This window comes from Carlito syrichta, unplaced genomic scaffold (assembly GCF_000164805.1).
Source record: "Carlito syrichta isolate Samal-C Ts95f unplaced genomic scaffold, Tarsius_syrichta-2.0.1 Scaffold315614, whole genome shotgun sequence".
NCBI classification, from domain to species: Eukaryota; Metazoa; Chordata; class Mammalia; order Primates; family Tarsiidae; genus Carlito; species Carlito syrichta.
The window spans coordinates 232,965-244,151 of record NW_007259710.1 but is presented as its reverse complement, the minus strand read 5'-3'; the positions used below and the strand labels follow the sequence as shown (position 1 = coordinate 244,151).

Below are 11,187 nucleotides of genomic sequence, written 5' to 3'. Positions count from 1 at the left end.
AGCCCTTCTTCTCCAGGGGACATCTTCTTCCCCAGAGAACTCTTCTTCCCCTAGAAGGATGATATCCCTGGAGGTCACCTGCCTCCCTCTCTAAGTGAGCCCTAGCCTCCCACCTGAGTATCTTTTTATCCACCAGGACCCCAAATGGCCAGAAAGTGGCAGATAGAGCCCCACATTCCCCCAGCTAGCCCCACTGCTCTTTTTCTTCCTCCTCTCCAAGGCAGCCACCTCCAGTCTCCTCCCCACTCTCTGCAGCCCTTCTACCCCCACTGGGGCATGCAAGAAGGTCTCATAGCCAGCTTGGGTCCCACATCTCCCTCTTCCTGGGCACAGGACCAGGCACACTGACCCCTGCCCAGAGGACCTGGGCATCCCTGATTCTATCTCACTAGTAGTACAATGCTGCCTAATCTACCACATGGGGCCACAGAAAACCCTGGAACCCACACTCAACTCTTCACTCTGCACAGGGCCAAGAAGGCCTCTGCGAGGTAGGATGGAGAGATGGTTAGAGCTCAGAAACTAGAGTTACAGAAACTCAATTCAAATTCTCACGCCTTCGCTTTCTTGTCATTTTTGGGTGATTTAACCTTTCTGAGCCTCAGTTTCCCCCCTATAATTAGATGATGGGGGATGGGATTAGTCCCTACTTCATGGGACTATTGTGAGGATTTAACAAAATTATGCTTAGAAGATCAGCTGTAAATGGCAGCCACCCCATCATTAAGAATTCTTAAAAACCCCACCTGAGGCCCAATGGCCCTTCAGGGCAGCCCTAGGGAGGACCCACAATCACTCTCCGTCCGTGAGTTTTGGGGGACCCATCCTCCCACCTCTGAGTCCATCAGGCAGATTTAGGAGAGTCATTTTGACACAAATAAAAACCAAGGCTTGGGAATTTCAACGCCTGTTCCTGTGGCTGCCAGCACAGAGCCAGGTAGGTGGGGTCATTATTGCCGCCGCTGAGACGTAATTAATAAGCATCCCTGTTATTTTGGCAGCACAACTCTCTGGAGTTCAAAGTATGTTCCTGTAACCACCTCCTCCTTCCTCATCTCCAGCTACCAAATCCACTTGACAACATAAGGCCCAGAGAAGTTAAGTAATTTGCCCCAGGACACCCAGGCCAGGTGCCGATTCCCGGGCTGGGTCTGTGGCTTCCTGAACAGAACTGGAGAGTGGTGGGTGTTGTTGAGAAGAAGGTGACACCTCCCCCCACCACCATCACCCAGCAACTGCCCATCCTCTCCATGACAGTGTTTCCTCTTCCTTGGGTGGGCAGGGGAGGAGAGCAAGAGTGGGTTCCCAGAGGTAGCCTGTGGGTGAAGGGAAGGAGAGGAGAGCAGGGTTGGAGCAGGAAGGGTGAGAGAGTCAGCTCCTGTTCAGGGACCTGAATGAATGGGCAAGGAGTTGGAGAAGTCCAGGAATGAGCAGAGAGCCCCAAGACCAGGCAGCCAGGCCAGTCTCCCCTCCCACCACCACTTCACACAGGGACCGTCTTCTACTCACCGTCCGTGTGGGGACCTGAGTGCCCGCCCAGCCCGGAGCTCCTGCTGCTGGCCTGTATTCTCCTGATGAGGTTGTCGGGCTCCCAGCCTCTCCTGGGGCAGGTTGGTCCCGTACCCCGTGATGGGGCGGGGCCCCTGGGGAGGCTCCCGCCAGCCCTTGGATTCCTCTGGGCCGCAGGGGTGTGGAGCTGGTTGGGCCGGTTCCTCACCCTCCTCCCCAGGTGCCTTCCTGCACCCCTGCAGGGTGACAGTGATGTGGTAGCGGGTCCTCCTGGAAAAGGGACGTGTATGTAGTGTCTGAGTTGGCTCTGGCAAGGCTGGCTCCAGGGTGTCAGGCTTGCCCTTTGCCCCCTCTGCCCCGAGGAAGGATGCAGGGCGGGGCAGCAGAGGTGCAAGGTCTTCCAGGTTGCAGCGTGGCTCAGGCCTCAGAGGGACCTCTGGGGCTGTGTGTAGGGGTTGCTGACAGGTGCAGCCTGCAGCGTCCTGATCCCCATGTCCAAGAGCAGGTCCTAGCAGTGAGGGATGCCTGGCCCCAGCAGGCTCTGTGGAGGCCAGTGCCAGGGACAGGTTCTCAGGCCCCATGGAGGCATGGCTGACCAGGTCAGAGGCGCTGCCCACAGCTGGTCTCTGTAGGCGTCCCAGGGGCTGAACACGCCTTCCTGAGATGCGCTGTTGCTTCCAAATCCAGCTCCCTGAGAGGTCCCATTCTGAGTGGCTCTGGGCTTGGGCCTGGGAGAAAGCAGAGGCAGGCATCAAGAGGGGCAGGAGTATGGAGACATCATCTTTCCTGCCCTCCAGGCACCCCTGGATGTACCCCATGGCTGCCTTCCTTGGCACAGGGAAGCTGAGCAGGGCTCCGACACCAAGGTGAACTGCCCTAAGGAGAAGCAGCTTGGGAACAGAACTCTGAAAAGGCCCTTCAGCATTTAACGCCCACCCCCCGCAATTCGGAAAGTTAGTCCAAAGAGGAAAGTGACACGACTAAGGTGATACAGCAAAGCAGTGAGGGCTCCCAACTCTCTGGTACCACACTGCCTCCCAGGTGACAAGACACCCATGGCCTGGCCATGCCTCTCAAAAGCTGGGGATCTCAGCTTCTTTGCAAGCCTGTTGTGCTTTCTCAGGCAGCCACAAGCTTCTGGCCCTTGAGCACCAGCTGCCCTGGGGATTAAGAGCTATGTGGGCACGCCTGCTTCAAGTGCCCATGATCTCTGTCTACTCCAGGATACTGGAGAGCCTGGAGCCACCTCCCTTGTACCTTCCCACCTTAAGATTCCCATGGAAGCCAGGCTCGGTGGCTCAGCCTATAATCCCGCACCTTGGGAGGCTGAGGTGAGTGGATTGCCTGAGCCCATGGGTTCGAGACCTGGGCAGCGAGACCTCATCTCTACAATAAATCAAAAAATTAGCTGGGTGTGGTAGCACACGCCTGTAGTTCCAGCTACTTGGAAGGCTGAGGCGGAAGGATCCCTGGAGCCCAGCAGGTCGAGGTTGCGGTGGCCGGGAGCAGCCACTGCACTCCAGTCTGGGCGACAGAGTGAGACTCCAACTCCAAAAAAAAAAAAAAAAAAAATTCCCATGGCACACCTGGGAAGAGGTACCTGAGCTTAGAGATGTATTTGGGACATGAGGGAGTCAGGGAAGAGGGTTCCCTGAATGTAGGATGGCACCTGACCTCTGACCTCTGCTCTCTTCCCCTGGGGTCCAGTCTGATTGTGAGGACAAGGAGAGAGGGCTCAGCACCCCAGACCCATACGGACACTGCTCTCCAAACCACCACTTTAATGAATGGGCTATGTTCTTGGCAACAGAGGAGCCAAATTTGGGGTTAGAATTCCTCCCAGCAGGGGTCCTTGACCCCAAATGCCTTAATCACTCAGTTGTGATATAGATGCAGCCTCTTATTCCCCAGGGGCTGAATATCTCAAGAGACAAGTATGCAGTGATTAATTTGGGGTCTAGATCAAGGCAACCTAGACTTGAACCCCAGCTCTGCCACTTCCTAGCTGCAATACTGGTTGCATCTCAGTTTCCCCATGTGGAAGATGGGTATGATAATAACAGTACCTGCCTCCTGGAATTGTGGTGCAGATTGTACAAGATAATCCATGCAGAGGGCCTGACATGTTAGAAGTGTCAGTTACATGGTATTCAGAACCCAAGAGAGACACGTGGCTGCTTGAACCACTTCCAGAGGAGGCTGCCCTCTGCTCCTCCAAGGAAGGACACCCTGTCAATTCATGGCTCAGGTCCCAACTGCTGATGGGGAAATGGTGGCAGAAGGTTGAGCCACTGGTCCTGCATCAACCCTGGGGGGCCATGCCAGGAAGTGGGGAAAAGGGACCAAAGATGGGAGGAGGTCAGGTCAAAGAAGGGAATGGAGAGAAAAGCATCCTGGGAACAGGCTCTGCCCTATTAGGAACCGCAGCATTAGGAAGTCACATTTCCTGAGAGTCCAGGCCCCATCCTGGCTGGATGTTTCACATCCATTACTTTATTCTCACAACAACCCTGAGCAAGAGGCATTTTGCAGATGGGGACATTGAGGCTCAGGGTGGGGAGTGATCTGCCCAGGGTCACACAGTGGGTCAGTGGCAGAGTGAGGACTGGAATTCCAGTTGTCTGACTTGTCAGTCAGGGTTCTCAGGGCCTGCCCAGCTCTCCCAGAGCTTCTGCCCCACCTTCTTCCCCTTTGAATTCTCTCCTACCTTGAGGCTGACATTGCTGATGCTGCCTTGGCCCTGGGCCAGGTCAGGGCAGCTCTGGCCACCCCAAGGCCTGGGAAGGAAGCAGAAGAGAATGAAGTGGCCTTCTTCTGTCCCAACACCATCACCCCCAGACAGGACACAGCAACCGCCTCCCTGACCTCTCCTCAGGGCCCACTGCCAGGCATAATGAGCTCCTAAAACATTTCAGGGAAGGTCTGTGTGGCATCCTCCTCTCTGCTCCCACCCCTCTGTCCACTCCAACCCTAGAGGCAGAAAAAGAGACAGGAATGGGCTTGGATCTAGAATGGTGACTGGGCCTGCATCAGGACTAGAATACAGAGAGAGGATAGTGCTCCAGTGATGTGAAAGCTTCCATCTGCAAAGGCCCTCCTGTGTGCCAGGGGTAGCACTAGGTATTGTGCCTACATAACAATCCTAGAAGGTGGATTTTTCAGATAAGGAAACTGAGGCCCAGAGAAGTGAAGTAACTTGCTCAGAGTCTCAGAGCAAGTGAGCCTTGAGGTTAGAACTCCTGGAGTTAAGACTCCACTCTACAGGTTGGCTGGATATCACAGCACTAATGGGGGCCAGATGGGGAAGTGTCTTGGCTCCTCCTCTGTGTACTCACTCACCCCCTAACCCCCCAGCAGGGATCAGAGGCCTGCGCCTAGTGCTGGGATCTCTTTCCTGTAGCTGTTGCGAACTGAGCGCAAATGCATGTATGGCATGTGTCATCACGCTGGCCCAGCCAGGAGCCTACGAAACTCACCCCCAGCATGCCTGACTCACCGGCACCCCCGACCCCACCTCCTCTCCCAGTCCAAACAGGGAGGGACACCCGCCTGGGCCTATAGGGCAGGTTTCTGCCAGACAGGGGAAAGGGGGAGGGTGTGTCTTCCAGGAGGAGGTGGGCAGGGCACTGGCAGGGTGTGGGCACCTGAGGGCACCCAGGCTTCTAGGCATAGGGTGGCTAGGCCCTCCCCACCCTTCCCCTCTTCTCTCTCTTCATGGTGAGTGAGCAGTATGAACCCCTCCCTTCATCTACCCCCACCACACTCCCACCCCTCCTGGGGTGGGCTGAAGACAGCTGTGCCACGATAAGATCAGAACAAATTGCCAGGTAACTGTTTAGACACACAAACACCCATGCCTGAGAGCACACTCCATGCTTTTCACGGATTTAGGGCCTGTGAGCTACTAGGGCTCTCTTGAATTTTCACTATTGCCCTCCCAGCCTTTCAGCTGGCCATTTACAGTGGTTTTTCCTTCCACTGACATCAGCTACCGGTGGGGCTCAGAGAGGTGAAGCAGTCTACTTGAGCACGCGACTAATGGCACCTCGGGTCAGGAGCTGCCCCCAGCTTGCAGTTTGACAGCCTCTGCAGGCAACAGAGCTTCAGGATGTGGGCTCTGGAGTTAGACAGCCTAATCCTGTGCCTTGGCTCCACCATTTCCCAGCTGTGTGACTTTGAGCAGGTGACTTCACCACTCTGAACCTCTGTATCTGAGTCACAGGGAATGCTTGCTTCATAGGGCTGCTGTGAGGATTACACAAGATAATCCAGGTAAAGCATGAAGCAAGTGGCAAATAAAGGTTTATTGTTATTACAGTCTAGAGCTATCTCCAGGTGCAGGGATGACAGGAAAACCACTCCGTGGCATCTAAGGGCAAAAGATAGCCAGAACCTGTAATACCAATGACATAGGGACAGGAAGACATTGGCTTATGATGTGAGAATCAAAGTCCACAGGGGAGGGAGGAACTACTACCTTTGCCTTTAAAACTGTCTCTGGAGAGGAAATCGGTGTCTGCAGGCCACCTGCCTGCTTTGAAAATAGTAAATGTTGTTTTAAAGTTTTAAAAGAGTACAGGGACCGTTCCACATTCACACCCAAAATAGTGCTGCACGGACGCATATATTTTTATGCTTCAAGATACTCATGCACACTTATTTAATCAATCGCTACTCTCTAACGCGCGCGCACACACGCACACACTCCGAAGGCCCAGGGGCGCCCCACCCGGCCTTTCTCCATATCCCCTCACCTATCCTGGAATCTGGCCTCCTCCGAGGTCTCCGTCCCCTTGCGCTCCCTCCGGACCCCTAATCCGGCCAAGATGCGGGCCAGGCGAGCCCCGAGGCCCCCGCGTCGCTGAGCCATGGCGAGAGCAAGGCCCGGGACTTGGGCCGTCGGGGCACCCGGATCCGCTGCATTTGCGGAGAAACGCCTTCCCCGGCCCGCCCCGCTGAGCAAACAGCGGCCCCACCCGCCGCCCGTGCAGGCGGGGATCCGACCCAGATGCTGCGCGAGTCCAGCGGCCGGGCGTGCGCTCTGGAGGGCACCACTCCCACTCGGGACCGCAGCCCCCTGACGCTCAGACTGAGCCCATGCCGCACCCCCAACCCTTGCTCTCCGCCCTATTTGCGCTGCTTCTTCAGGCTTCTGAGGCGCCAGGGCCCACCCGGTGCGCTAGCGGGTGAGCTGGACCTGTACGACGTGGGGCGGGAAAAGAGGGTCCTGGGGCGAGCAGGGGCGGGAAAGCGGGGCTGAGCCACGGGGCATCCCTCCCTCCAGGTGCACGAAGAGCTAAGAGCACGAGGGCGGAGCGGGGGGGGGGGGTCGGGAATGGGCGTGGTCTTGTCGAATGGGCGGGGCTCAAGGTGCAATGGTGGTGGGTTTCCTGGAACCCGGACCTTGGTTACTGGAAGGGCCGAAGCCGACCCTGCCACCTCTCTGCCATGCTGGGTTCCCTATGAGGACTTTCACTCTGTCCTGGTGACAGAGCGGGAATCCCCTTCAGCACCACGGTGGGGAAGCAGCATAGAAAACCACAGGGTTGCGAACGGCGCCCCCTGCTGGAAGTCGGGCGAGAACCCCAACTCTGTTCGAAAATTATTGCCTTATTTTAAAATAGCTGTTAATTTAAAAATGGCCCTTTCTTTGAGCTTGGCGCCCCGTTAGCCTTTGCCCTCTGTAGTAAACTGGTCCTGCCACACAGAGGACATCATGCTCTGGGTTATGACTGGATGCTGATACCTTGTCACCCTCCTCACTACCCCTACAGGGAGGAATACACCCCACCTGACCATGGCAGGGAGTACCGGCTGGGGGGGGGGCATGTGGCCAGGTAGGAACTGTGAGGCCAGAAGGCAGTGGGAAGCAGCAGGGATACCTCTGGACAGGTGTTGGGAAAGATGTTCAGGAGCAGAGCAGTGTGCCCATGCTGGGCAGCAGTCTGCACCATGCAGCATCCTGGAAGGCTAGACTGTCCATGGGTGAATTGAGGTGGAAGTCCTGGCTCCAGACAGGGAGTGGAACCCAAAACAGTCTGAGATGGATGTCTGCAGGCACCCACCCCATGCACCAGCAGCACAGGGTCTTCCTGGCTGTGTCCCCTGACTTGCTTCCACGTGGAGTGTGAGGTCTGGCAAATACACGGTGGCTTCCCCCTCTGCTGTTGATGCTCAGGAGGCCTCAGTTTGTCAGAGAGAAAAATGCTTTAATTGTTCTGTGCCCGTCCCCCTCCTCAGGGTAGTCCCCGCACCACCATTCAGGCTGGCTGCCTTTCCTTTCCCTGGGATGCCAAGGACACCTTGACCTTGTCTACGTCCCAGCTCATCCGTTTCTCCGATGATGCGGCCAGATGATCTAGTGCCCCCTGGTGCCACTGTGCAAGGCAGGCCAGAGAGGCCAGGGGCAGGTGGGTGTGAGCCAGGTCACAGCGCTGTGTGGTGTGCAGCTGATGGTGCAGCTTCAGGTGAACATGCTGGGTGGAGCGACTTGGGCAGACACTGCACTGGAAGGGCCGGGCCCCTGAGTGCAGGCGCAGGTGGGTCTTGAGGTTGCTGGAGCTGCTGAAGCGCTTGTGACACACCTGACAGAAACAGACATCAGCTCTGCCCTCCAGGCTGGCTCAGGGACTCTGCTCCCCATCCCACCTTCCTGTCCATGCTGCCTGGAAGCTTTTCCCAATGATCTCTCCTTGGCACCCACAGTATCTAGCATTTGAGCCAGGCAGACTTGGGTTAGTGTCCTTCTTTTATTCCCTGTGTGACCTTGTATAAGTGACTTCTTTCTGAGCCTTCCTCTCCAATGGGGAACATATGACTGTTAATGCCTAGCCTCATAGTGAGACTGAGGAATGGAGGCTGCAGTTGCCACTTCCCTCCAGGGGCCTAGAACTCCTCACCAGCCTGCAGGAGCACAGGGAAGGGGGAGGAGAATCTCACCAGGCACTTATGGGGCCGCTCCCCAGTGTGCACCAGGTGGTGCTTCTGCAGGTGGGCGAGCTGGGTGAAGCTCTTCTGGCACAGGGCACACTGGAACGGACGCTCCCCGCTGTGCACACGCAGGTGGACCTGAGCCAGGTGAGGGATAATTGCTACCAACTGCCCAGAGCCCCCACCAGGGCCTGGGCTCTTTTCAAATCTCTTCCCACATCTCTGCAGGACCCCTTGTTGGTTGTCATCCAGGCCTCTCAACCACCTTGTCTCCCTACCACCTCCCTTGGGGTTTCCCTATCATCCCTCTAGAATACTCCCACTCTTTCTGCTGCCCTCTAGGAGAGATGGCAGTGGTCAGAAGGTCAGGTAAGAGGTGCACCAAGCATATCCTGGAGCAGTGCTACTCAGAGTATGGTCCACAGAACAGCAGCATCGGTATCACATCTTAGGAGCATGTTGGATATGCAGATTCTCAGGCCCCACCTCAGACTAGCTGAATCATAAACTCTGGTGCTGGTGCCTAGGAATTTGCATGTTTACTAGCTTTCCAGGTGGTTTGAGGCTCATTAAAGTTTAAAAACTCCTGCCCGTGGGCACGGTGGTTCAAGTCAGTAATCCCAGCACTTTGGGAGGTGGAGGTGAGAGAATTGCCTGAGCCCGCGGGTTCGAGACCAGTCCCGGCAACTTGGCGAGACCTTGTCTCTACAATAAATAAAAAAATTAGCCGGGCGTGGTAGCATGTACCTGTAGTTCCAGCTACTTGGAAGGCTGAGGAGGAAAGATCGCCTGAGTTCAACTGGTCAACACTGGAGTGGCCGTGAGTGTGCCACTGCTCTCCAGCCTGGGCGACAGAGTGAGACTCCAACTCAAAAAATAAAAACTAAAAACTCCTGCCCTAGAGGAATCCAGTAGGATTACTCCCCAATAACCATAATGTTTTCTCAACTTTAGCACGAGCCAATGTGTGCATAGCTTCCGGTCTTTGCTGACACACAGAGATGCGCCCATGTGCGGCCCCTGCTGGATGATGTGGATGATGCGGATGGTGAGGTGCTGATTTGTGGGATCCCACTTGAAAAAGGTTGGTTATCAGGGCTGTGGTCTAGACTTACCAACTTCTAGCCATTCCCCCATCTGACTGTCAAAAAATCAAGAAGAAGCTTAACTGGAAATCCAATTGTTCAGGAAAGGGCTTTGCACTAGATGTTGAGAGACTGAAATCAAAGTCTAACACCACCATTTAATCAAAGTAACCTTAGGCAAATGCTGCCCACTGAGGGACTTCAGATTCCCCATTTTTAACTTAAATGAGATGATGTCAAATTCGCTATTCTAGGGTGGCAAGGACTTTGGTAGCCATCTTATCCTGTATCTCCATCCAAATGAACCACCCAAGTCACTCAGCCCCAGAGGCTTCCCAGGAATGCTTTCTAGCTTTGAAGTCCTTGCTTATAGAAGCTGGATGAAATGAATGGGGGGACACTGAGGGAAGCTGAGGGGAGCAGCAGAGCCCAGGAGGCAGATACCTTGAGGTTGGAGAGCTGCCCAAAGCTCTTGCCACACACGTTGCACTCGTACAGGATTTTGCCATTTTCTTTCTTCAATGGGTAAGGCAGGGCTGCCATGCCTGCCCGGGAGCCCAGTGGGGCCCGCTTTACTGGAGCCACCGTTCCAGTACGCTGCACCCCTGGGGAGTAGGTTGAGGCATCTCCAGGGCCTGGATTTTGGGCTTGGGAGGGCAGGGCTTGGTCAGAGGCTTGGAACACACCTAGGCAGGGAAGAAGGGTCTCCCCTCGGGTGCTATGGTGCCCATTCTCATTGACCATCATCAGCAACCTGGGCACAGCCATGGTGGAGTAGGAGGCATCTTGGGGCAGCATAAAGAGATAGGGACATTGTACAGAAGATAGGGCCCCATAGGTAAATAGGTAGGGTGGAGGCAGGAAAAGTGGATACCCAGGGTAGAAGGGGTGGAAGTGGAATGGGCGTTCCCCATGGAGGTGGATGGGAGTGGAAGGTGGGCAGGGGAAGAAAGCCAAGGGGTTGGGACTCTTCCTGTTCTTCCAGAGGAATGGGGAAGAGCTGTCATGAGGAAAGGAGGTTGGGCAGGGGGCCCCCTCTCCAGCTCCTTCTGGTTGGCTTCCCATCTTGTCCCTGCTTGGTGGATACTTGGCTGTGAGTTTCTTGTCATTGGTGGAGCAGGCATGCAGCCCTGGTGGCTGGCGCTCTGAGCAGGAAGAAAAAGAAGGTCAAGAACCCACAGCCTGGGGTAAAGTTTTGTCCCCTATCAAGCCTGCCCAGTTTGGGACTGGGAAAGAGCTCCATCCTGCAAGCCTACTGGGCAACTTGGGCAACGAGCCTTCCCTCCCTGGCTTCAGTTTCCTGGTTTGCAATTGCGATTGCCAATAAAAGCTGCTAGCATTTCTATAGTGCTTCGCAGTTTCAGGGGAAGAAAACAGTTCAAGAAGCCCATTAGACATGCAGGTGAAATCAAGTGGGGAGATGGATAAATTGGGTTGGCATTTAAAGGAGAAGTCTGAGCTGGAGACAAAAATGTGGGTGCCATGGGCCCAGGTGAGATCACATAAGGGTGACACTAGATCTGCTATGTCCAAAATGGCAGCTGCTGAACACATGCAACTAAATGTACATTAATTAAAATATGTATAATAAAAACTTCAGTTCAGCCAGGTTCGGTGGCTCAGCCTGTAATCCCGCGCCTTTGGGAGACTGAGGTGAGTGGAT

At 55.2% G+C, this 11,187-nt stretch overlaps 1 protein-coding gene across 1 annotated transcript in view; it reads right to left on the bottom strand.

The window, feature by feature from the left end:
- Positions 1-7,702: 7,702 nt before the first annotated feature.
- Positions 7,703-11,187, bottom strand: part of ZNF683 (zinc finger protein 683) — a 6,184-nt gene continuing 2,699 nt past the window's right edge. The window contains exons 3-5 of the mRNA XM_008073045.2: positions 9,969-10,669; positions 8,449-8,577; positions 7,703-8,093 (exon numbers count right to left, since the gene is read on the bottom strand). Coding sequence (XP_008071236.1) covers positions 7,770-8,093; positions 8,449-8,577; positions 9,969-10,669 — 1,154 coding nt within the window. The 3' untranslated portion in view covers positions 7,703-7,769. The remainder of the gene's footprint in view (positions 8,094-8,448; positions 8,578-9,968; positions 10,670-11,187) is intronic.